Raw genomic sequence first — 26,027 nt, 5'->3', positions numbered from 1 at the left:
CCACTTGCGTGCTCCCTAAATCATTGCATCGATATATGTTGCGTAATTATTTGGTGAAATTGGGTGACAATGCGCACTTGTATGTAGACGAGCGAAAAAAATGGTGCCCAACACATGTCCATAGGAATTGTTTTTTTTTTTACTTTTCTGTGAGTAGTTACCCCAGAAAGCAGCATTCAGGACATGCTTATATTCGCGCATTTGTGCATACCCCTAGTGATGTATACACGCATGCGCTTAAGTCTAATCGATAATTTTTCCCCATGGCAACACAACAGTGCAGTCTACATTTTGCGTGCATTAATTAAAGTGGAACGGAAAGACAACAAAGAAGCAACTTAGCATGAAACTACTATTACATGTGTACTGTGTGGGTGCCATTTTAGTGACCAATAAGTAGAAAGTGGTGAAAGGGCCATTACCCATCATTTGTTCAGTGTAACTAATAAATTTGCTTGTGCATTTAAATTTTGTTAAGAGTTTTTTTTTTTTTTTTTGCTAAATCGATGTCTTTTTTTTTTTTTTTTTTTTTCCCATTTGTACTTACCAAAGAGGCGCGTTTTTATTAGCCAAAAGGCAAAGCGTGGACAAGAAATTAGCCCCATTCAGCGAATTAACAGATCGACCTTTGCTAGTTCGTTTTTTTCTGCGCCTGTGTGTGATCGCTGAGGGAGTTGCCTGGTCTGTCCTGTTGCCATTCTTGTTGCATGAATGCATTCGCGTTGTGGACCTTGGACGCAAGTGCGTGTACAGCATTTTCATGTTCATGTGCATTTGCCTATACGTGAGCGAATTTTTAATTGGTCTTGCTCCTTCGCGTATGCCCCACCTCGGCAACATTGATCGACAGAGCGTGCAAACCCGTTCCGTGTGTACAGTTTGTGCTTTGTTGCAATTGTACGCCCGGCGGGAAGACACACACATCACGCGTACTAGTGTAGTCATAGCAGCGTAATCATAGCAGCTTGCTTAGTGGTAGCTTCCCCCATCGCGCCCCCCCTGCGGATTCATTTTCCCACTTCAGAAGATGAGTTCTTCAAAATGTGTATCCAACAGAGTGGCAGCATTCGTTCTGTACCTAATACCACTAATATATTCCTTCCTGGTCGTTGTATTTGGGTTCATAGAATATGAGCAGAAGAGGACATGTAATTTATTAGTGCTGTGTGTGCTCTACGGGGTTGTCATCATTTTAGTTTGTTCAGTTGGCTGCTATGGAATTATAACAGAAAATGTCACCTCCATCAGATCGACAATTATCCTATTAATAGTGAACAATATTATCATGACCATGTTAATCACTTTCCTTTTGATCGATATTTTAAATTATCCCCACGTGGTGACAGTTCATAGAGCTTCGAAATTTTTGCAGTTTGTGGTGCAAGACAAGAAGGTAGGCTTAGCTTTCTGTTCCCTTGTTTATGGATTGATTTTTTTTTCCTTTTGTTTTATGTGGACCATTGGGGATTACTTAGCGCAGCTCGATGCTAAATTATGTTTGGATGACTTGCGGTATTCTCATGACCGCATGCAGCACAAGAAGAAGAAACATGCCACGAAGCTCCTCGGGGACGAAAGCGAGTTCCTGATCAAGGTGTAACTCGCGCAGTGAAGAGAATAGCACAAGTCACGGAAAGGCATAGACGGGAATAGCATGCCGCACCTTAACGTTCAGTTGTATATACTTTGAGAAGACCACTTTGGGAGGACCCCTTGGGTACAGTTCCATGTTGACCGAAGAACAGGAAAGGCTTTTTGTGTCCCTGCTTTTACTACACTTCGCGTGTTCTTATAGAGTTTGGAGGCACTCCCACACGTTTGTTTCCCCTGCGAAAGTTAGCTCTTTCGTTTTTCTTAAAATGGGGATTAAAGAATTCGCTAACTTTGGTTATCGTTTCGGGGGAACCGTTTGATTTCCCCCCATTATATTTAAGATTTATATTTTAGAATACTTTAACCGCCTACCCGTTTACCCCCCTAGCGCTGCCTCCCACCCCAGCTCTTTCCGTACCCCTCATTGATCCAGCCAAACTTCCACCCCTTTGCGAAACTCACAAGTGTTACTTTAAATTATTATGTGCATAACATACTCGTACGGGATGGGGTCGTGCGCGAGTTGGGGCACCGCGGTGGTGACGTCTGTATAGACATATGCGCGAATTTTTTTTTTTTTTTTTAAAAACGCATTTTAATCACTGAAACGAGTTTAATCTGTTTCCTTCACTTGATACATGGTAGGAGTGGTTGGACATATAGCGACATCTTCGCACAGATTTAGGCGAATACAGTGTCGCTGTTCGGGGCACATTACAGGGGAGGGAAGACTTTTGGGAGGTTCACTCCGTTGGGATGTTACTGAACCAACCGATTTTCACCTCTTCACCGAAAGGAAAAAAAAAAAAAAAAAATTTTGCTCGGAGGGAGATACAAGAATATGGTGAATACGTTATGCTATATATGTAAAGCATGAACAACGTATATATGTATATTTTATTTTATTTTTTTTTCTTCCCCCGCTGCGGCATAGCGTAGGAAGCCTACTCCGAGGTGGCACTTTTTACCAATCAGAATTCATCTTCGTATAAAGGGCAAACGCGCCGGTGAAAATGCAGATCTGCTTCTGTGACGTTGCAAAAAATTCGCCGCACGGAGTGAGGAGTACGGGGGTGGGGATGAAGATATACTGCAGTGATGATTACCCATTTGAAGAATAAAAAATATGTCAGAAGGGAATATGAATTTTTTTTTTTTTTCTCCATTTTATTAATCATTTATTCGCTTGGGAAATTCCCTCCTGTGGCATCCTTTTTTGAGATTTTTTTTTTTTTTTTTTCCGTTATGAGTAGCGTATATACCTCCCTATGGGTTGCAAAAAATCTGCAAAATGGGAAAAACTGCCACGGAGAATAACCCCTGCGCATCTGTCGCTAATGACATTTGCGCTTTGTTCACTGCTTTACAAAATGACAGAAGCAAGAAGGCCATATTGACAAACCTGACGAAGTTATTTCTTCTTCTCTACAATGAACGGATGAAGAGGAAATTGTTGTATGGCTCAACGGAGGAGACGCGTTGCAGTGGTGACGAAGAGGACAACGCGAGTTTGAGAAGAATTTTCAAGAATGATCTGATTATTCTGGACACGGGGAAGAAGGAGTACACAAAGTACGAGGAGTGGCTAAACGAGTGTTACGATAAATTTCTAAATATGCTCTTTGAGTTACTTAGCCATAGTGATGAAGTTCTTGTGACAAAGAGTTTGTCCCTTCTGTTTGGTAGTCTCCAATTTGAAGCCAAGATATATGATAAAATAGTAACTAGCGAAATGGGAAAGGGAGCTAGCCAAGTGGGGACCAACCTCCACAGTGGCATTCCCATCCATTTATGTGGCGCTCCTCAAAATGAAACGAATGACACCACTCATTGGGGGGATGGAAGACCTAAGTTTATAAAACAAAACGAGATGCTCAGCAATTCGAAGAAAGCCTTTCCCATTAAACTTTTTAGAAAAATAATTTTCCATCTGTTGAAAATTGACCAAATTAGTATCAGCACGATAAAATATATTTGCAAAATATACTTGTGCTTTTATTACGATTTGAATTATTATTTTTTGTCTATCTTGAAAGCCTTTTGCATTTTGAAGAAGGGTCTCCGGGATGAGAAATTCTACGGAGACGATGGTTCGGGGAGTGAAGATGACTTATCAGGAGAGGGAGGACGCAATGAGGGATCCACCACGAAGGAGCAAGTTGCACGAGGAGATAAAGACATGTTGAGAGATAACCCGAATACAAACCTCCTCATATTTAGCATTTTAATTAACTCCATTAAACCGGAAAAGAAAATTAAAGACGCTCACATTAGGAGGAAGGATTACTTGAAGAGAAGCAGAATTGACGAATTGCTCTTCGACCTAAATGATGAGGAGTTGGGAGGACTGGCGAAAAGGAAGAAGAGACGTATCTCCCGAAGGAAGGAGGAGAAAATGCCATACGACAAGCCCGAAATGAAGAAAACGTTTAACAACTACGACACGGATGATAGCATTGTGCACTCGTCTGGCGAAGAATCAGACGGTGCATCTTCCCCGGAGGGGGACAGTAGCACGGGTGGAAGTGACACAGAACAGGGTACCAATTTTTTACGGAACGCAAACCTAATGCACCGTGCAAGCTTCAGTGACGAAGAATTTGACATAGATAAAGTAGACGATTATATTATTAGCCCAAAGAGGAAGAAAAAAATCGAGCTAAAATTGAAGAACAGAAAGAACAATTTATTTATTAGTGAAAATGTAGATAAGAGGATTTACGCCAGATTGTATGCAAGTTGTTGGTTCTACTTTATAACCTCCTTTAACCACAGACATTCGATGGTTCTCCAGTTGTTACACTCTATTCCACTGTTTGTATTTCCATACACAAATAATCCTTTCTACCTTATTGACTTTTTCAACTACTCCTTCTATTCATCCGGGGGCTTGTACACATCACTGGCTGCCCTTCCAGGCATGTTTCACATCCTGACGGAGTTAAACGTGGGGAATTTGCTACAAGGGGGGGGAGAAACGGGCAGATCCGGGGAGGACGATAAGGATGACGATGTGGACAACGACTCCGATGAAGAGTTAGAGGAGGAGGGAGAAGGAAAAAATGAAGAGACAAACGAACATGGAACTGCCCCCGAGCAAAACCGCCCAGACGAAGGGGAGAACAAGTTGAACGATAATATGTATACGGATTACTACAAGAGGCTGTTCGAGCTGATAACGCCAGCAAGCTTCTACTACGCCGACACGAGCTTCCTAAAGATAATTCACGCATCTATAAAAAACCAAATGATCCCGCTGCACTACGTCATATCCTTTTTGAAAAAGCTTCTGAGAGTAGCTTGTCTGACCTCCTACAACGTGTCGATAAACATCCTGAGTGTGGTATACGACACGATGAGTTATTTCCAGAGCGAATTAAAAGATGCCATGTCCCTTTCCGCCACTGTTTTTATGAACCTAGAAATTAAGGAGGATTTATTTTGCTATGGCGATTTGGGGAAAAATTTTGAAAAAAAAAAAATCATCGAAATGTTGAGGGGGAATTGTAAAATGTTGCGCAGTGAAGATGGAAATGTAGATGGAAGTGCAGATGAAAATGCGGATGGATGTGTAGATGACATTGCAGAGGGGGAGGACGACGGTGATCATCACACCGATGTACCAAACGGGGCAGATAACCCCCTATGCGCGGAACTGCAAGTAACGGAGAAGGATATCACCCCGCTGCAAACCACCGATGCGACGCCGCAACTCAGTTCTACCAAAAAGCTGTTCAGCCTGCAGGAGTGCCTGCCAGACAAGTACCAAATAAACATGAACACCCTGAACAAGAAGGAGATGTACATGGCCAACCACATATTTTACGAAATAATTTTGCTGAACAACCATTTGTGCGAGAATTTGAAACAATACTCGAATGTGTATCACTACAGCTTCGGCAGTGATTCGTTTGCGAAGCCGCAAACTTTTTACACGAACCCGAGTAAGCTGAATTTGCAGATGGAGAATTCTCTTTTTGGCTTTTTAAAGAATTTTTTGAGCTTCAAAAAGAGGAAAGAGGCGGATATAGTGCCTTCTGTGGAGCGCAAAAGTTTTTCGACGGTCTTCCTGTGAATTTGCGCAGGGATCACGATAACACTTGCGTTTAAATTTTATTTATTTATTTGTTTTTTTTTTTTTTGTTGCTTTTTTGTAAGATTTTCTGTAAATTTTACCATTTGTGGGTATGTCGCAAATGGGGAAAATGCCCACCGTCACGTGGCGCCGCCACTCCTGTAAAAGTGTACATCCCCAAATGGGGATACCGTAGTGGACACACCGCACACAAAAATAGTGCCCCATTTGTGTGTATTTTTTTGTACATACTTTGTGGAAGTTTTTTTTTTTTTTTTTACGAATTATAACTTCGAAAATAAGTGAACTCCTATGATACTTTTCCCACCTTAAATGTTGCACTGCGTTGTGCTTGAGTTGTGGAAAAGTAAATTTTTTTTTAAATTCTGCTTACGATACATATTTTTTTTAAAATGCAAGTTAGGGAGCTTCTACCAATTTGTTAATGATGAGAAAAAAGAAAAAAAAAAAGATATAATACATGAAAGAGAAGTAAGATTTTTCACGAAAGCATGTTTGCAAGTTTGTTCTCACTTGGTCCTTCCTTCTCCGTTCAGACGACATTGGTTGACCGATACAGTGCACGAGTTTGTCGCTTTTTAGTTCCAAGCACTTATTGGTAGCGGCGTGGAATTCCTCCAGCGCAGGCATGTGCGCATTCGCATATATACGTACATATGTAAGTATGTATGCATGTATTCACGTATGTAGGTATATACATAAACGCAGCATAGATACGTGTTCTTCTCCCCCTTGCGCCATGGCGCTCACTTCAGCGGGATGAAACGGGACGAGTGCGTGGCACCAATACCGGGCTTTCCATGTCTGGTGTGCTTGTATGTAATGGAAAATTCTCCCAAATAGTAGCCAATCATTTCTGGTTTTATTTCCACATTGTTGTACTGTTTTCCATTATGCACAGCGACAATGGAGCCAACCATTTCGGGAATGATTGTCATGTTCCTTAAATGCGTTGGGATAGGTTTTGGTTTTTCTCCAACTTCACATTCTTTCTTTGCTTTTCTGAGTTTTTTCAAAAGAGACTTTTCTTTCTTACTTATTCCTCTATTGAACTTTCTTCTCTGCCTTGCTCGGAAAAGTTTAATCAGTTCATCCTGACTCAAGTCCAGTAGCTTATCGAGTTCCACACCTCTGTAGTGGAACGTTCGGAATGTTCTCTTCTTGGGTTTGTTTGCGTCTTCCTGTAAAGGGGGTGGGGAGGATAATCATGGATGCGCCAGTGAACACCATATGTAACTATTCACTAAACCTCTCAGGTTGATATTAACTCGAGTGCGCCAACAGGGCAGCACAAACTGCATGGTTGTGTTTCCCTACAGCCAGTGCGGCCGCTTCGAACGACAAAAAATGCAAAGCAGAAAATGTTCGCTACTCCACCGTATGTAAATGGTCGGTAGAATACACGAGAGGCTTTCTGTACTTATGTCGAGAAAGGACCCATGCATCCATCGCATCCCATTCATACGTATGCTTCCGCCAAACGAGGCGGTTACTCATAAATTTTTACGCCCACTGTGGAACAGAAATGTTTTCGTGCAAATGGGCTCACCCATTCGTACATATATTTCTGTTGCAGCGAAAAAACGGAAATGCGAGTGGGTCAGTGGGGCATATGCATAAAGTATGGAAATGCGTACCATGATTGCGAGGGGAGAGGTTTAAAAGCAAGAAGCTTTTTAATAAATCCGTAGGGCTGAAATGCAGAGTTTAAATAAAAGAGGCTCCTTTACGAAGGTTTTCTTCTTTTGTTTCTTCCTTTTGTGTTTAACCTTTTGCGTAAATTTTACTTTACTCAGGATGGGAACAGTTCAATTCGTCGTGAAAAATTGTCACGTAAAATTTTTACTTTATATTGATTCTTAAACAATGGTAAAAAAAAAAAAAATAAATAAAATAACTCGCAAGCGTTTGTCGTATTGCAATTTGTGTGATTTTACATTTTTTTATTTTTCGCTACCGTAGAGGGTATGCGCAATTTATTCTATGCTATATTATATGTACGTATATATTCATATGTTGTATACATTTCATAGCGCCGTCGTATTGACACAACGCATATGTTTAAGTATAACACTTTTCCCCTTCCTGCTTGGGCAATTTTTCTTGCCTCGCTTAGCTAAAGGCGCCCGTTTCTCACCGATCAAGTGGTATCCTTTTTTCCGTCAGCAGTATTGGAACCTTATTCCCCTGCACGGGTTTAATGCACTTTAAGCTCTTTTTCAAAGGGAGGTTTTCGAAGCAACGGGAAGCGGTGAGAACCACCAACAGCATAAAATGGCAAAAATGAAGTATCGCCACCGCCACCAACTACCCTTCGGGGTAGTGCATATCAAACCATAGTAGCAAAAAAAGCGTCGTTTTATGTTTACATCAACGACGCGCATATTGATAAAATGCACTGACATGGTATAGAAAAAAAAAAAAATATATATATATATATCATATGCGTATAAGAAATGTACGTATATATTATCTGCATATGGGTAAGCCTGCCCCCGTTTCATCTGTCACAGCTGCTAGGGTGATAAAGCTTCTCATCCTTTTAACGACATTATGCGTATTTTACCCGTGGCGCGCACTATTTTTTAAACGTATATATTTATTTGCAGCAAGGAGGGAGGAATCCCGAGGAATATATTTTTGGCCATCCCAAAGTATCCTTCATTTTTCCAGCGCAACTACACGTTCCTTATGTAGATCCCCGCAGAAATAGCATGAAAAAAAAAAGAAAAATTCCTAGAAAAAGTTAAAGCAAAAAAGGCGAGAAAAAATAGGCATTTCCCATACGAATGAAAAAAAAAAAAAAAAAAAAAAAAAAAAAATAAGCTATCCATAAAGCTACAACTTAATTGAAGCGTCTCATTATCTTTAAGTGGATGCAACAGAATCTTGCAAATTTAAATCCTCACGATGCGGATTAAAGTCTCTTTTTTTGTTTTTCCCCCCCAATTTGATGCATACAAAAGGACACCAAAAATAATATATGCCCTTCCTTGGCATGCAAATTAACAACGAAAGAGACGTCGGCGGAAGACCCCATTTTACCGTCATACGCAAAGTCAAGTCTGCAAATACCCCCCAAAATGAAGACAGAAATTTTGGAAAACGCAGAAAAGGATATAACACAACGTGGGGACCATGGTGAAGAAAAAGAAAATATGGTTTCCCTGAGAGGATTTAATCTGTCGTATAAAGAAAAACTGGAAAACTTAAAGACAATAAAAAATATTGACAATAATAAAAAAATTATAAAACTCGTTTTGGAGGATGTCGATTTGGATCCAAAAGTAATTATGGAGCATGTGGTAAATATGTTAAAGGAAAAAACGACGTTATACACAGTTGTCGAAATAAACAAGCAGAAATACAAAGTGAAGTATAACGAAGTGACCCCCGATGATTATATTTTATTTCCAGAAAATGTTAGCAATATTGCCAATTGCAAATATGCGTACATTGGCATTTTGAAAGTTGCGAAGTATACCAAGAAATGCACGTTTAATGAGAAATCTTTCCAGGCGTGGCAGGACGTCCCCATGGAATTTTGAGTGCCGCTGCGTACACATATACCCATTTATGTGTAGTTTTTTTTGTTGTTGTATTTGCCGAGCATTGTGCAGGTATGCGCAGTGGCCACGTATGCTCCTTTTTTTTTGTTTCTACCCTCGGTTTACTGTACCTTCCGGGTTGATATTTGGTTCTCCGAACGTTACACATATTATGCTTCACAGTGTGCATTTTTTTAAAATGTGCATTTGCCATTTTGTGAAAACAAAAAGTGAATATGTTTTAGTAATTTGTATGTCTCACCACAAACACACACGTGCGTACATTTGGTATACCCAATGCACCACATCGTTTGATAAAATTAAAAAAAAAACATTTCATTTAAGGAAAAATTGACTGAGCGATGCTGATCCGTTAGGCGAACTAGTTCGTTGCTCATTCGGCTTTTTAAAGAATTACTCGCGCATGCCACATGAGAGAAGGAAAGAAATGGTTTATTTTTTGAACAAAAAAGAAGGGTGGTTCTGCTCTCCCTTTTGCTAACTAATCAATGACGTACGAGTCAGGTAGGTAGAGCACGTAGTTGTCATCACTGAGGTTTGCGTCGTCTTCCTTATTAACGTTATCCTGATGGAAATGGAAAAAAAAACACATCATTACGTCGATATTGAAATAATTTTATGGCTGAACGTCACCAATATGAAAATACAAAAGGAACAAATTGATTACTTCGGATAGGGGGAACTTCACGTCTATTTGGAAATCATCTTCCAGTCCCAGTTCCTCATTGTCTGTTATGGGAGGGAAAGAACGGGTGTACAGGTAGGCATAGCAACAGGTGCAGCATAAGAGGTGAATTACTTTTCACCGCTGTGGGAAAACGCAGGTTCCCTTTTGTCAAAATTACCAAATGTAAGGCCCTTATCACATAAATCCCCGTCGAAATACATTTTGATGTTTTCTATTTTGTCCTTGGGTAGCTTGAACGAGTGGCCCAGGTGGGTGGCCAAATCGCCGAAGGTTTTGTTCTGCATGGGGTAAACCGGAGGGGGTAAGGGGATATCAGGTGCGCATACGATGATGGGAAAATATATGCTCCATATACACTGCGTGCGGAGTACATTGATCCATGTGCACGTTAGCGTGTGTGCCATCCTGTGGGTACCTTGTTTATTAGAACGTTGTCCAGACTTTTGTTTTTGATTACTTTCCCATCAGTTCCGATGATCTTTACTTTTAGCCTGCGCAAAAAAGGGGGGTTCACGGTTCAGTGTTTATGCAGTTGGGGGCCATAAGGGTGAGCGATTTGCTGTTCTGTTGCCTTTCCACTTGCAACTTTTCCTTACCTTATCTTCTCCGTTTCGCATAACTTTTGGAAGGTAAAATTTCTGCAAAGGGGGGGACAACAAAAAAAGGGGTGAACGTCGACTGCATGACAAATGTACAACGGGTAGGAATGCATATTCAATGCGAAAAAAGAAAAAGAGAAATGTCTGCTGTCTCTCTTTGTGTTACTTTTCCCGTTTTAGAAATTCCTTATTTTTGTTAAGAATGTTTTTGAAGTGGTCAGAATGGTTGAACTTTCCTTTGTCTTCTTTTTCGGGGCTAGAGATTTTCCCCAGCTGGTGTATAATTTTGTCTATTGTGCTGAAAAGTGGGCAGATACGTGAGGGTATAAAAATATAGGCTTCCCCTGAGTTGCCATGAAGTTTGGTGAGCACTCCGTCTACCAGCACCGTTCATCGGGGAAGTTACATTTTTTTTTTTGTTCCCATTTTTACATATATAGGAGGGTAGCATTTATTTACGCCTCCTCATGTGATTCCTTTTTTATGATACACTTACTAGTTTATGTCATCCGAAACGAAGTGCTTTCTCCTCAACACGTTGTCGCTGTGCATTTGCAGGGGCTGATTTCCTTTCCTTTTCGTTTCATTCTTAACGGATGAAAGTAACTTACATTTTTTGTAACAGAATAGTGTGTCATCTAATTCATACTTATTTTCATCAAGAGGGTTATAATTCTTTTTATGTGTATGTCTGCAAATTTTCTTCAAATTATACATTTTTTTTTTTCCATTTATGGTGTTTACAAAAACGGGGTAGGCTTTCCTTTTGTCCTTTTCAGCAAACTTGAAGTAGATGTAGTTGTAAAAGGGGGATTCATCTGCGGCATCATGTTCGAGCTGCTTGATATGTTTTTCTCTGTGCTTCTTTTGTTTACACTGTTGAGTATTCTTCTTCTTATTATTATTATTACTATTTTCCTCCCGTGGTGCTTCCCCCACGCAACTCCTTCTCATACGTTTGTCCTCCTTCAACAAATTGGAGTAGTAGAACAGATCGTCGTAGTCGTCGCTGTACCAGCTGAACGAACTGGACGAACAGTCACTGCATGGATACAATTTGTGGTTAACAAATGCATGATCATGATATTTATGCCTTACATACGCTTCCCTGTTGCTTCTCACCCGTTTAGTTTTCTCCCTTTTTACAAAACTGTCTAACGAAACGACGCTCGAGCTTGAACAGGACAGTTCGCTTAAGTCGTCCCCTCCATGGAGGGTCCCATTCGATCGAGCAGCTCCTACCCCATTCTTCCGATCACTAGCCAAATTATAATTAACGAACATTTTGCAAAATTTGTCATTGTTTATAATTATAGCATTTCCTTCCGCGGTGTACCCTACAATGGTTTTCTTTTTCATTTTTTGCAGACTGGATTTGTTTTTTTCGTATTCTTCGAAAAAGTTGTCCCTTCTTTTGGCTGTCCTTTGGTAGCGCTGCTCAGTTGGGGGGGTTTCCCCCTTTTCAGCGTGTCCCCTTTTTGCGTTTTCCACCTCACTCAAATTTTTATAAAACGCAATTTTGTCTTCAATGCATGTTAATATCTTGTCGTAGTTTGTGTAAACCTCCGTGGGTTCTCCCCCTATTTGGTCGCTTCCTCCTGCTTCACCCTTGCCCCCCTTTCCTGTACCTTTAAATTTGCCCTTAATATATTCCCTGGACAATTCAAGTTCTGATAATACAAGCCCTACCAGGTCGTTCTCGTTCTCCGTCTCGTCTTCCATTTTTTTCTTTTTTTCAGCATGCGACGCTTGCGTGTGGATAGTACACCTGTGTGGTCGCGTTGATCTGTTCGTTTAAACGCATATATTTGTGTTTGCCCTTATGTTGCATTTTTTTTTTTCTGTTTTTTTTTTTTTTTTTTTTTTTTTTTTTTTTTTTTTTTTTTTTTGCCGCCGCGCCAGCAACGAATATCTAATTTCCGCGGAATTCAAAAGTTCTGTTCCGCTGATCGTCCCACTTCTTTGGGAAACCCCCCTTTGCAATTTCGCTTCTGTGCCATTCCTTTTGTTGATGAGTTTATTTAGGTAAATTCCCAACGGGTGATTGCAAATAGGAGGTACTCACAATTTGAGAAAAAAAAAAAAGAAAACTGAAAAGGAAGGGTCATATGTACTTTCAAGCAGAAGGAACAAGTGGGGAGGCAAACAAGAGTTAGAGATCCACCAAGATAGGCACATCTCCTTTTCGCGCTTTGCGCACATGAGTAAGTTACTTCCGTAGATACATTTGTAGGGATGCCTGTACTTGTGTAAACACCTCGAGTTGTTTGAATACAACTGATTGGGCGCATTTGCAAAAAGGTGGTGGCTGGTTTAAAGGATGAAAATGCCCACAAAATTATGTTCAAGCGTGTGTGAAAATATGAACATACGAATGTACGACCGTGTGAATGATGCGTTTGTTATTCCGTTTTGACGCGGCACATTGCGGAAGGAGTATAGCGCCAAAGAGATAACCCCCAAACACCTTCCACCGCCATTCATTTTTGTCACTTTCCTTTCGCAGAAGAATGGGTTTCTTCTACAGTGGGTACCACAAGCCTAGTGGCAAGAACATAAAAGACAGAAGAGCCCAAATATTTTACGTCTTGGGACTGTTTGTCCTACCCACCATCGTGACTTATGCAGGGAGCAACTACCACGTGCTGAATTTCTTCATCGATACGTTCAAGCCAATTGAAGTGCCCAGGGAAGTGGACTTTGAGATAATTAGAAAGATATACCATAATAAGAAGCCCACATCCAAGAGCGCAGATTATGATGAAAATACGAACATGTAGGGGATCAGCGGGGGGAAATTAAGTGGAAGAACAGTCGGAACAATTAGTGGAACTGTAAATGCTAGTCTCAACCGCTAGTGGGGATAGTCCCCTCTCCCCCCTGATTGCATCCTAAAAGAAGACCGTCTGGACGGAGGCCTTCCGGATTGCTCCTGCTCCAAGTAGCCAAGTGAGCAGCTAAAGGGGAGACAATCGAGTTGTGTTCACCGCCTTGCACGACCTTGTGTTTTTTTTGTTCATCGCATGAATGTGTGTGCTAAAAAAAAAAGTAAAAGGTGTGATGCTCCACAGCAGTCATCACCACGTGAATTCCTCCACAACAGAAATGGGAGAATATATGCAGCGTAAAATGCGGATAGTCCACATATGCGAACTAGCGTGACAGTAGTAAAACGTTACCCACCTACAGATCGCTCTGCAATGTAACTCTCCCCTCCCTGTTGGGACCCCACGTACTTTGCTCCTTTTATGTGCACTGCGATTTACTGCGCAGTGAGGGGAATTAAAAATGAATATAACTCCTCCACCTAGCGTGTAGGAACATGTTATGATTTGAGCCAGACACGAGCGCATACACAGGTGTATCCATGCAAGCCTTCCTATATGGTCGACTTAAAATGGGAAAAAAAAAAAAAAAAAAAAAAAAGCATTGATAAGATGGAATTTAAAATTGTCAAAATTAAAAAGATGGCATAAAACTATTTTAGTTCCTGCATGAATAAGGCTGCGCAAAAAAAAGGAAAAATGAATGAACGTACGGATAACATATATGGACGGATAAATGATAAGGTAAGTGAACAGACGGTTTGATAAAAGAATTAGCCACTCATTGACAATTGATTGAATAACTGCTTCGATAAACAGGCAAAGGGAAAAGAGGAAAAAAAAAAAAAATAATAAAATAAAATATCACTACAGGGTATCATTCTCCTCATACATTAAAAATGGGACTGCTAAAAATTTGCGCTCGCAAAAAAAAAAAAAAAAAAAACAGCATGTATATCTATTTATATATGCTCCCCTTTTTACGTGTGCTTACGTCCTGTAGTTTATTTTTTTTTGTGTGCATTTTCGAACAGGTTGTATTCGCGTAGATGGCGCTCTCTCTCGTTTGTCTGCTGCTCTCTTCCTCTGTCTGCCTTTTTCAATGGACTTTTTGGTTTTCTCTTGAGTGGCGTTATTCTCCCCCGTTTTGTCCTGTTTAATGTGCCCATTGGAGTCCTCAAATGGGACAGTTCTGGTACCGCTCGTTGCGGTGGTGGCATTACTATTTAGCGCGGCCGTTATGAAAATGCTTTTATTTGACGATAGTATACTAGGGGATTGCTTGAACGATGGCATAAAACCATCTCCATCGAATATGCTACTTTTACCTTCATGTGTATTTTCACTATACTTGGTGTCCTCTGTTGAATTTGTGGCATGTGCTTCAACATTTGTGTCTGTATTAATGGAGGAGTTGTCGTCATTTTTTTTTCTTCTTTTTTTTTCACTATCGGTTAGGTTACCAAAATCGCTTTCGTTACCATTTTTCATAAAATTTCCGTTTGTTTTAACATCCTCGTTGCTCCTCTTTTGCATACAACACGCACATTCTGTGGCCTCCTCCGTGTTAACCACTAGGCAGGAATTACATCTCCACGTTTTTTCCATTTTCCTTTTGGAAGCTTGTCAATTGGGGAAGCATGTAAAATGTATGGCGAAGAGGGGCGTACAGTCACGGCAGGAACGCAAGACCAGCGAAAAAACGAGTTGTAAGAAATGGCCAAAATGTGCTGCTGAAAAAATCTCTACCCAGGGTGGGGTGAAAGGGTAAATATTTTTTCCCTTTTTCGTACTTTTACTACTTTTCCTGTTTGCCCTGTTATTCAAGTTCTTCCCCCTTTTTTCCTGACCTCTGTTGCTTAAAAAGGGGTGTAATATGCTTCACTTGGTAAGAGGTTTTTGCGTAGGGATAAATAATTGTATCAACTCGTCCGGTATTTTTTTTCTTTTTTTCCTTCTTGTATGTGCAGAAAACAAAAACAGCTTCAACTGTAAACAGTGCTTTTTGCAGATTTGTTTTTAACTTTATAACTTATTTTATTTTTATTTTTTTTTTCCGTCGAGTTGTATACCTTTTGCTTCACATGAGCCTCTGGGTTATTTTTGTTTTAAGCCCAGGCTTGACTTGATCGTAAGCGCCACCTCAGTTCTTGCCATAACCTTCACGACTCTTCGGTGTAAAGCCTTTTCACACCACTTTAACACATAATCCTTTTCTCAATTTATACGTAACATTTAATTAAGGCATATTTTTACATAATTTTTTCCCCCCTTTTTTTGATATGATCAAATGGGAAGTTATCGACAATGTGCTGGATTTACGCATTTTACAAGAAAAAAAAGAAAAGAAAAGAATACATCAGGAATTCATGCCATAACGTTTTTACAAGGAGGGAAGAACTTTTTTTTTTTTTTTTTCCTACACCCTTACATGCTATTCGGTGTATATAAAAATGAAATAAGCTTCCTGCGGAAGAATTCCTATGAACTTTAAATTTCTCATTAAAGGAGTGTGCCAATTGGTTCGCTTAGGGTTGGTTATGCAAAGCAGGACAAGGGCATATTTTTTTTTTTTTTTTTTTTTTCCTTTTTTCACTCTTGTATGCCGCTTGTTGTAAAGTCCGACGTGGCGTGTGTCAACTATTCGTAATACCGATGAAATGGATGTATGTGCCCCCAACGCGTGTACGTACCTTTATTCCTAATACGGTGGATTCTTTTTCTAAGGGGCTAAGGTGAAAGGGCGAGTCGATTTTTCGAGTCTGGATGTTCTCATTTCCACCCCGACGTGAGGTAAAAATGCGTGCAAAGCATGTGAACAAACGCAGTTTGAAAATGTGAAGTTTTTCAAAATTGCCAAATTGTGAAAGTCCCGTTCTGTTCCGCAATCCTCACTCGTTGGTCCGGAGTCTGTACTTCCACAGTGAGTGCTTCTCACCGCAGACGTGAGCAAAAACACTCAGAAATAAGCTTCCCCAAATTTGAACGTTGTATGTGCATGGGAAAAAGAACCCCCCCCCTTTCGTATGCACATTTCATTTTGCATTTACCTATGTAAAAGAGGAGATAATCCCTCCGTTGCACCTCCGCTGCGCCCAGCTTTGTATTTAAGGGACGTCCAACTCGGTAGCTGAGCAGGGAACCCAAGTGCAAGCACAAGCACACCCGTGCATGCGAAGGGAAAAGAAGCCACCAGATGCAATCGCGCAAAGAAGCAGCACGGATAATACGCACATAAGTATGCACCTATGTGTGCTACCCATTTGTTTGGCTAATTTATCTGAAAATCCCCCACCAAACCAATGGATTATTCGGAGGTATGAGCAGAGCACACAAACGAGAACAAGTAACTCCCCCCTCATGGAGGGTGTCCGCGTGAAAAAAAGTAGAACTTGCTATTTTTCCCATTTGCAGATTCATTTGTGTGTACGTTTTTTCCCATTTTGGCATTTTTCCATTTTCGCCTTTTCCCTCCTTCAAGGTTGACGAAGATGATGAAGATTTATACGAAGGGTTAGAGGCCGACAATTTGGTAAGGCCCTCGATTGCGGGTCACGCATGCATGTGAGCGAACGAGCAGAGGATCATGTTTGTGCGTGCTGCCATGTCAGGGCTTCTCGATTGACGTGATGACAAAGCGGGAGGGAAGCAATTTACTTCAAGCAACAGTTTTTTATTTCATTTTGCGTCGCTTCGCTGTGTCATCACGTGGCTACATTTTACTTCTCCCCACCCCGAACGAACAGCTGCAAGGATCATACGAGAAAAAAATCGAAGAAAAAAAAAGGGAAGTCGAAAGGGTGCCCGTCAAGCCGAAAGAGGTGAGGCATTTAAGACGAGCCCAAATTGGGGCCCCCGAAGGAGCATTTTTTCTGCTCACAGGAATGAACCCTTGGAGGGGATGAATAATTTCCTATTTGATCGCTTCCCTTTCCTCGCATCGTAGCAATTTTTTGAAAAGTCAAGAAAAAGTTTATACAAAAAGTTAAGCGGCGCCAAGGCGGTGTACACTAAAAAAGGTACTACACACATTAAAACGGCAGGATAGCATGTGCGCATGTGGGGAGAACTCCATGAGAAATATATACGTGTCGATCGTAGTGCCCCCCCGATGCATGCATGGCAGCGATGAAGAGGCATGCACAAAATGGCCTCTACGCTTCTTGCTTCTGTTGATTGCGTTTGAAGCGATCGATTTGATTTTACACTGCACGCACGTATAATATATACACATATTTTCCACACGCTCCATTTCGTACAGAACCCTGCCTGTTCCTCGGCGCTCCCCAATTGAACGAAGACGCAGAGGAGGAAGATGACAAAATCGAGTTCCTATTACTAGTAAATTTATTGTACTTCATAAATGACGTGGTGATAAAAAATCATTGCGATAAAATTGGGAAAGTGAAAAGAGTAGTTATCCTGGAAGATGACAAGCATGGGAAATCCCTAGGGATCTGTTTGGTAGAATTTTACAGCATAGATTCGTCCCAAAATTATGCAGCTTATTTGAAAGAGAAGCTCAAAGCAGATGTGCGGAAGGTAAGTCTGGACGTAGAGGAACAAATAAAAGCTGATGAGTTATACAACTATGGAGGGTATATAAATAGCCACACAGTAGAATTAATAAAAAGAGATAACTTGGATGTTTTACAATGCACGGAAAATATCCATGACGCTTTAAGTAAATCACTAAATTTGAATAAGCACCCCATTTTTAGTTGGTTTAATACCAGCATGAAAGATGTCCTCAGTACGTACGTTAAGAGTGAATTAAAAAAAAAAAAAAAAAAACGCCATCCTAAATAATGATTACATGGATCGGAAAAACGAAAGCGACTCCGATTCTGGAAGTGATATATCTGCGCATATCATAGATTATGTTTCGAAAAAGAATAAGTTCCTTTCGTACGGTAAATCGTAGGGCCGTATATGTTGGGCAGATGCACGTCTTCATTTATTATTTGTTTTTTTTTTGTCATCATGTGTTAGAAGAACGAATAAAAAAAAAAAGGGGAAACAACACTTGCTATATAAGCGTATACATGCGAACACCTCATTCGTTCGTGCGCGTGTTGGATATCCCCTCCCACCACCACGTGGCTACTCTTCGAATCGCGCGTACCTTTTGTTGACTACCCTCAAACATAGCGCATCAAAAAAAATGCGTTCCCAAAAATGGCTCAACTTTTTTACTTTTTTTAACATTTTGAATAAATTTATTTCTCCTTCGAGATACAAAAAAAGGATGAATACTAAGTGGAAAAGTAAAAAATGAAAAAAAAGTTAAAAAAAAAAAAAAAAAAAAAGAATTCACCACAGAACAAATGTGTGAACGCTTAAACAATAAGTAATGTTACTTTTTGCAAAAAAAGAAGGCAATAAGCATGCGCGGTAAAACAGTGCATGCAAATTACCAATGAAAGAATAACTTCTGGAGGAGGCTGGGTGTATAGCTTGCCCTTCTTAAACGCACGCTGATACAAAATGTAAATAAATACATATACATTGGGGCCCAGCGAAGGGGGGAGTTCAAATTAGTCTCCAGATGCGTTAAACGGTTTGCTTTTCTCAAAGTTGTTCAACGCGATCAGGTGATTCCTCAAACGGCGTGAATTCTCCCACCCCCGTTTGTTCATCATCGCTCCAATCTGTGGGTTCTCCATTTTGATGAACATCATCTAGGTAGCCCGAGACATGCTGGTTACCGATTCGACCAGTAGAATCACCATCCCCCTCGAATGTAGCCACCCCTGCATAGTCATGAAAAAACATGGTTTCATTACCGCCATGGTATCTGCTCATGTGACTATACGATCCTTTATCATTCAACGTGGACTCATCTACCTCTTCGTGCGTCTGCTCATTTATTAATTCCAAGTCGGTGGTAAAATCCCCATAGCCGTCAGGTTCGTAGTTTTCCACATCCAAGGTGTTACCCAAGGAACCTTCTTTGTCTAACTGGTCATAATATCCTATCCTGATCGAATGAGTCGACCCTTCCATATTAGAGAGTACCTCCGAACGTGCGTCACTTTTTTGTCTTTTAAATTTGTATACATTCCACATACCATCGGATGCACTTTCGCCACAGTACGGTTCGCCTCTCTCATCTATTTGGAGCTGTCCCTTATGGTTACCCTGTTCATCATTTGCATATGCAATTTTTACATTTTTACGCATTCCCAGTTTGATGCCTTCCCTATGGCAAATATGGTTGTCCTCACTAAGGTAGTATTCCTTCAACTGTGTGAACAGAGTCATTTTTTCATTTTCGCTTAGCTCATGAAGTTCATCCAACTTACTCATCAGCTGTTCGGTCACTTCATTCGTAAGGTCAAATAACAGTTGGCCATTTGCATCTCCATACATTTCGATCTTTCTCCTCTTCAATCCTTCCACCATTAGAAAGAGATTCCTCATTTTTTCCTCCACATTTTTTTTGTGTTCCTTTGCTCTTTCTATGTCGGCTATTCCATTCATTTGGATCAGATTTACGTTCATTAAAATGACCTCATTTTCCTTCCCGTGCGTCTCATCCTTTATGACACGGTCGTGTTTCATTGCATGCTCCATTCCATTCGGGGGGTCGCCATCCGTTTCGGAGTCATCATCATGGGGGTATTCTCCGTCTTCTGGCGCGTCTTCCCCGTCCATCTGTTGTCCCTCCGTGTCGTCAATGTGGGGATTTCCTCGATCAGTCCTCCCTTGATTGGCGTCCTCCTGGTTAGCTTCTCCACCTTCGTCATACACCTGCATAACATCCTCCGAACTGGCTGGTGCATGTCTACCCCCTTGCGTCATCTGATATTCACAAAATGGGTCACCACCACTTCTGGCGTTTACGTTAGTTCTATTCGCCCCGTTGCAATCCTCATCAAATTTGCTCACTTTACCTATTCCAGACGGCTGGTCCGGATTTTCGTCACCATGGGGGGCACCACGTAAGAGGGAATTTCCATTCGTGTCTTCCCTATTGGTAGCCTTTCCGTTATTTTCCCCACGATGTTCTTCCTTCACAATGGTATTTTCTGGGTACAGCCCAAATTTTCTAGCATACCCACGCACCCATGCCGACACGCTCCTCTGGGGGGAAGACGACTCATTTGCATTTGCATTTGCATTTACATTTGCATTTGCATTTGCATTTACATTTGCATTTGCATTTGCATTTACATTTGCATTTGCATTTACATTTGCATTTGCATTTGCATTTACATTTGCATTTGCTTTTACATTTGCGCCTCCTGCGGTATGCACCTGCGAGGACATCCCTTGCTGTGGCTGTTGCTGTTCCTCCGGTTTATATTTTGTTTTCATACTTTGCAGGTCTTGATTTGCCGCTTCCTCGCCGCAGAAGGATTTGCAATGGACGTCGTTTTGAGCCATTTGGGCCCCGTTTCCGTTACTACAGTTACTGCTAATGCTGCGGCCGGTTGCTTTGCATGCATGGTTTGGGTCCCCTTCCTTCTCATCGACATCGTCGTGTTTTTCCTTCTCATTATTACGCACATTTCCCGCTTCGTTGACCTCCCCACCAACACCTTTCGCGGGAAATTCCACAGGTACACGCGTCTGAACATTATGAACCCCCAAATCTTTTGCGCCATGGTTGTTGTTTATGGACATGTCATTCTGCGTCAGGTCACATGGCTCACCTGGGTACCCGTAGTAGTTGTTCAGCGCAGATTCATCCCCCAATTCGTTTGGGGCTTCGTTCTCCATACCTTCGTGGTAGAAGCCCTCGTTTTCGTCGGCGTAGGGGTGCATTCCATAGGGGAAGGCTCCCTCGTCGAAAAACTCCCCCTCACCATCGCCATGGTCACCGTAATGGTCACCGTAATGGTCATCGTAATGGTCATCGTAATGGTCATCGTAATGGTCATCACCATGGTCATCGCCATGGACATCGTCCACTCCGTCTTCCACGTCATCACCCTCGTAATTATCATCCGGTACGTCGTCATTATCATAGGGTACGTTTTCATCGTCCACATTTTCATCGTCCACGTTTTCATCGTCCACGTTTTCATCATCCACGTTTTCATCGTCACATTCGTCACCATCGTAGTAGTCATTCTCGTCGTCCGACTCGGCCTTCGTTCTGTCCTTCATCAGGGTCTTCCTGCACTGCCCTCTCTTATTCTCCCCCATTCCGTGCGGCTTCTTCTGCATGCATTTAACAGCCCTTATTCTGGCAAAAATGGCCATATATTTCGCCTGCGTCTGGCCAAATTTCTTTATAGGAAAGTACTGTCTCTTTTGGTTTCCATTCTGACTCCAGCTAGCTACCCATCTTCTCCCTGATTTGTCAAAACGGACTCCCTTAATCTTAGGTACAACTAGCATGTTTAAATTATTCAGTGGAGTCTCAGCATTCATAGAAATGATATTATTTAAAGTGTTCAAATCACCTTGGATATTCTCGCTACCCAAGGTGTTAAAGTCGTTACGATTGTGGAGTCCATTCCGCAGACGCATGTTGCTCATATCATACGTTCCACCGATTGGGTGATTATTCTCCTCCCTGTTTAGGTTATTCACCCCGTTGGCGCTGGTTGGAGTGCCACCACCATCCCTACCTTTGCCCAACATCATCATGTTGCACACATTGCTATATCCACGAACAATGGATTTTTTACCGTGAGTATTCGCCTGCACTATTGGATAGTTAGTACCATTCATGTTGCTGTAACCTCCGTTTAGGTTCATAGGGGCTTGTACTTTCTGCTCAGGCGAGTAACCCTTCATTCGGTGCATCCACGGGTTGATGTAACTGTTATGTCCACCAGGTGACGGGTTCACATAATCGTAACCGTTCTCACTCCTCATGATGCTCTTGTTTACGTTTTCAAAGTAGTTCATATTACTTCTGTAGTCCACCACCGATGCACCAGTTGCAGAAGCGGTCGATGTTGCTGGCACCGCTCCGCTTGTAGCGGTTGGAAGGACACCTTCCTCCGTGGACATCCCATTAGCATTATTCCCATCGTAACTCATCCCATTGTTAGGGTCATTATTGGACTGGTTCCCATTTGGCCGCAGAAAGTACGAATTCTTCGACCTCGTGTTCCCCATATGGTAGGAGCCCCAATTGCTGGAATTATTCATTTCCTCGTTAGGGTCATACATATTAGGAGGAGTGCCTGCTTTCTTCATGTAGCTTTTACACTTCAGGTAGCTTTGCGATCTACCGGGCCGCACAGATTTGGGCGTCTCTCCTTCGTTCAGCTTCACATTATGTTCTACCTTGTACACCGCATGCCGATTATCCCCATTTAAATTATGCCCACCTTCGTAAGTACCTACATTTCTCATTTGCGCGTTATCCACTAATTCGTTTGGGTAACTTTCTGCGTTATTCACCTGGAGGTTGGAGTCGATCTCCCGGTTCATCTCCCGGTTCATGCTGCTGCCCATAGCATAACTGGTCCCTTTCTCCAATTCTTCTTTCTTAATCCCCCCGTTGTACACACTAGAATTATACGATTCGTGCAGATTGTATTCTGCCCCTTGGTTGTACTCCCCCATGACGCCTTCACCATTTCCTTTTTTCATATCCGCGTAGTTCACCTGCTCAGTGCTGCAGCTGCCATTTTTGAATACCCCTTCTTCATTTGCTACGTACATAGAAAAGTTGTCCCTAGGCTTATTCTTCATGTGCTCCATTCTGCTGTCTCTGCTGCTGCTCATATCGGGGTCATCGTTTCCCTTCACGTCGATGGGGAAATTCACATTTTTCATTTTGACTTCATTTATTCTACAGTTCGCTCTATCCCCGTTGTAACTAGCGTTAGGTCTAAGGTTGGTGTACCCATTGGTAGTATGTTCTACGTATGGGTTCTTTCCATTCTCAGCGAAATTCTTCATATCCTGCTCCTGCTTCTGCATACTAACATTGTGACCATTGGAAAATGAGGGAGAGTTATTCAAATCGTTCATACTGGACACGTTCATATTGGACACGTTCATAGAATTAGTTGTGCTGCTCCTTCTGCTGTAGTTGCTGCCTCGTCTGGAGACGTAGTTGTAATTGAAGGTGTTGTTCAACCTGTTCGGTTTGAACATCGAATCGGCGTTTTCTACGTGGCCATTTTCCGCTCCGTTGAACGTGGTGCCCATAATGTGCACATGGCCCTTGTTGTCCACGTACTTGGGGTAACCTTCCTGCGGAGTGCACATCAGTCCTCGCGCATCGTTACCATTAACGCCACTATTAACACCACCATTAACACCACCAATAACGCCCCCATTAACGCCACCATTAACACCTTCCTTGTGACGAATATTTTCCTCATCGTTTTCGTCCTCTTCATAGTTCATCGGGAACGTTGTATCATGGCTGACCGTCGAGTTCGTGTTCATCCCTTTGGAGCTGTTCCCGCCTACTTTGCTCATGCCTTGGATCTCGTTGCTGCAGTTGACGACCATGCCGTTGGTGTGGCTACCGTTGGAGTGGCTACCATTGAAGTGGCTACCGTTGGAATGGCTGCCGTTGAAGTGGCTACCGTTGAAGTTCCCACCGCCAGCGCTGCTACCCATGCCGTTCGGGACATTCATGTAGTTGCCACACAAGTTCGCATTTTGTCTCTTCATGTAGAGCCCGTTGTTCGAATCCATTTCATATGCATAACTCCCACCGTTCACATCAATATATCCACCATCGGCATTATTCATGTAGGGAGACACGCCATAGTTGTTATTACTTCCGTTGTTATTTCCGCTGTTATTGCAACTTACGTTGCTGTTAGTGCTGCTATTGCTACAGTTGTTACTAACGTTGTTACTAACGTTGTTACTGACGTTGTTACTGACGTTGTTACTGCTGTTGTTACTGCTGTTGTTACTGCAGTTGTTGCCCCAAGCGTCGCTGGTACCATAGGACGCGGTGTTATACGACACGTAGCTCGCCCTCGGGGTGCCCTCCCTGCTTTTTCGCACATACCCAAGCTGCTCATTGCCTTTCTGGTAATATTCATCCACGGAGTTATGCATAATTTCCTGCTCATTTTCTTGGAATGATTCGTTTCGGAGTCCATCTTGCATGGCCATATCATTTCTTCCATAGTTTGCCAAATAATTTCCATTCGCATCGTAGGAATTGCTATTCATGTTATCCTGGCTAGCCACATTCCTCTCATAATACATGGGTGCATATGTTTGGAAGTTAGTACTAATGATCCCATTAGCGCTGTTGCTATTCATGTGTCCATTCATGGGCAGCATATGATTCCCCTCGACATTCGCTTCATCCATATGGTTACTTCCTCCACTGTACATTTTGGACTTACTTAAAAACTGGCTGTTCATGAAGTTGGGATTCTCATTAAGGGCAAAGTTGCCTCCCGGGTTGGCGCCATCCTCTCCGGTCATGCAGTTCATACCGAGCATACCGTTTAGCCCACTCATCCCGTTCACCATGCCCATATTTCCCATAAAGTTCATCGTGTTCACCGTGTTCATTGTGTTCATCGTATTCATCGTGTTCATGGTATTCATGGCACTCATGGCGCTCATGGCGCTCATGTCCATGGCCATGTTACTCATGGCACTCATTCCGTTCATAAAATCGGCAGGATTTGTGTTGCCCATTTGGCCCATGCTAAGGCTTCCTAAGGAATTATTCCCTATATTTACTCCGTAACCAAAATTTTGGGGGGTCACAAATTTACCCTGATTTGTTACAGTCCCATTCATACTGACCACACTGTTCCCATTATCTGTACCAAAACAGTCGTATGCATTTGCTGCATAGCTATCCGTTCTGTTTGCTACCATGTCGTTTTCCAAGGTGTCCATGTCATACTCATTGCTAGTACCATTCTCATGGTTATCCTTATCTGCTAACAAGGTAGAGTCATAGTTATTCATTTCGTTCATACTGTTTGCGTAATAATTGTCGTCCGACGAATGGTTCGTTTCCTGTGTTTGAATACTCGGTCTATCATTTTCTTCTTTCACGCTGGCGTAATGTCCATCGTAGTAATTTACTTCGTTGCTATATATACCATTGATGGTCTTCCTGACTTTGTAGTTCCCTTTCAAGTGTTGGTTTCTGCCATAATTATCCTTCATGTCTAAAATTTCTGCGTTGGCCTGCATTTTGCCGTACGTTTAGACGAGGTGGACTAGTGGGCTTTCCACCGAAGGGGGTCTTCTTCCAAAGTGGTACGCACGTTTTCACGTGTATATATATAAATATATAAATATATATATGTATAAATATATGTATGTATGTACGTATGTATATACAGGCCAGTGCTACTTCGTACCCGCGCTTACACCTTGCAGGGAGAAGTGAGACACCGGGCCTCGCAGCTGAGCGTTCAACTACTAGCAAGAACTGATCACCTGTGGGGGCATAAATATATCTGTATGTATAGAGGTAATATATGTGTCCACACACCGCATGGATATTTTTTTCCTTGCGCTTTTCTCTCCTCTGAGATGTGAATCCCTCGGTGGGGTGTAAATGAAAAATTAACAAAAATTCACGTGTAAAGGAAACATATGCTTCGTACCAGCGAAGCCACTAAAGGGGGGGCAAAAAAAAAAAAAAGAAAAAAAAAAAGAATTAACACAATGGGGGGTACATCCAATTTATGGCTGCCCCAAATTATACAACTACTTTTATTGATATAAATCTTCCCCCAACAC

At 41.8% G+C, this 26,027-nt stretch overlaps 9 protein-coding genes across 9 annotated transcripts; 5 read left to right on the top strand and 4 right to left on the bottom strand.

The window, feature by feature from the left end:
* Window positions 1-1,027: 1,027 nt before the first annotated feature.
* Window positions 1,028-1,600, top strand: PCOAH_00039010 (Uncharacterized protein; the record flags this gene model as incomplete). Its single annotated transcript, XM_020060692.1, has 2 exons — window positions 1,028-1,393; window positions 1,535-1,600. The coding sequence occupies 2 exons, from the start codon at window positions 1,028-1,030 to the stop codon at window positions 1,598-1,600; spliced, it is 432 nt and encodes a 143-aa protein (XP_019916731.1).
* Window positions 1,601-2,884: 1,284 nt separating this feature from the next.
* Window positions 2,885-5,668, top strand: PCOAH_00039000 (Uncharacterized protein; the record flags this gene model as incomplete). Its single annotated transcript, XM_020060691.1, has 1 exon — window positions 2,885-5,668. The coding sequence occupies one exon, from the start codon at window positions 2,885-2,887 to the stop codon at window positions 5,666-5,668; it is 2,784 nt and encodes a 927-aa protein (XP_019916432.1).
* A 767-nt stretch (window positions 5,669-6,435) lies between these two features.
* PCOAH_00038990 (Ribosomal protein S19) lies at window positions 6,436-7,329 on the bottom strand (the record flags this gene model as incomplete). The annotated part of the gene is made up of 2 exons (XM_020060690.1): window positions 6,436-6,870; window positions 7,327-7,329. 2 exons carry the CDS (start codon window positions 7,327-7,329, stop codon window positions 6,436-6,438), a joined length of 438 nt encoding a protein of 145 aa, XP_019916402.1.
* A 1,443-nt stretch (window positions 7,330-8,772) lies between these two features.
* PCOAH_00038980 (Uncharacterized protein) lies at window positions 8,773-9,237 on the top strand (the record flags this gene model as incomplete). Its single annotated transcript, XM_020060689.1, has 1 exon — window positions 8,773-9,237. The coding sequence occupies one exon, from the start codon at window positions 8,773-8,775 to the stop codon at window positions 9,235-9,237; it is 465 nt and encodes a 154-aa protein (XP_019916112.1).
* A 502-nt stretch (window positions 9,238-9,739) lies between these two features.
* PCOAH_00038970 (Uncharacterized protein) lies at window positions 9,740-12,267 on the bottom strand (the record flags this gene model as incomplete). The annotated part of the gene is made up of 7 exons (XM_020060688.1): window positions 9,740-9,823; window positions 9,926-9,987; window positions 10,104-10,224; window positions 10,362-10,437; window positions 10,543-10,584; window positions 10,712-10,843; window positions 11,042-12,267. The coding sequence occupies 7 exons, from the start codon at window positions 12,265-12,267 to the stop codon at window positions 9,740-9,742; spliced, it is 1,743 nt and encodes a 580-aa protein (XP_019916739.1).
* Window positions 12,268-12,907: 640 nt separating this feature from the next.
* PCOAH_00038960 (Uncharacterized protein) lies at window positions 12,908-13,325 on the top strand (the record flags this gene model as incomplete). Its single annotated transcript, XM_020060687.1, has 2 exons — window positions 12,908-12,921; window positions 13,052-13,325. 2 exons carry the CDS (start codon window positions 12,908-12,910, stop codon window positions 13,323-13,325), a joined length of 288 nt encoding a protein of 95 aa, XP_019916443.1.
* Window positions 13,326-14,360: 1,035 nt separating this feature from the next.
* On the bottom strand, window positions 14,361-14,978 carry PCOAH_00038950 (Uncharacterized protein; the record flags this gene model as incomplete). Its single annotated transcript, XM_020060686.1, has 1 exon — window positions 14,361-14,978. One exon carries the CDS (start codon window positions 14,976-14,978, stop codon window positions 14,361-14,363), a length of 618 nt encoding a protein of 205 aa, XP_019916276.1.
* A 1,694-nt stretch (window positions 14,979-16,672) lies between these two features.
* On the top strand, window positions 16,673-18,179 carry PCOAH_00038940 (Uncharacterized protein; the record flags this gene model as incomplete). Its single annotated transcript, XM_020060685.1, has 5 exons — window positions 16,673-16,687; window positions 16,852-16,902; window positions 17,117-17,191; window positions 17,317-17,389; window positions 17,632-18,179. The coding sequence occupies 5 exons, from the start codon at window positions 16,673-16,675 to the stop codon at window positions 18,177-18,179; spliced, it is 762 nt and encodes a 253-aa protein (XP_019917031.1).
* Window positions 18,180-18,941: 762 nt separating this feature from the next.
* Window positions 18,942-25,472, bottom strand: PCOAH_00038930 (AP2 family; the record flags this gene model as incomplete). Its single annotated transcript, XM_020060684.1, has 1 exon — window positions 18,942-25,472. One exon carries the CDS (start codon window positions 25,470-25,472, stop codon window positions 18,942-18,944), a length of 6,531 nt encoding a protein of 2,176 aa, XP_019916604.1.
* Between the last annotated feature and the right edge of the window lie 555 nt (window positions 25,473-26,027).

This window comes from Plasmodium coatneyi, chromosome 12 (assembly GCF_001680005.1).
Source record: "Plasmodium coatneyi strain Hackeri chromosome 12, complete sequence".
Classification (NCBI taxonomy): domain Eukaryota; phylum Apicomplexa; class Aconoidasida; order Haemosporida; family Plasmodiidae; genus Plasmodium; species Plasmodium coatneyi.
The sequence above is the reverse complement of the archived record's forward strand: the minus strand, read 5'-3'. Positions and strand labels throughout refer to the sequence as shown.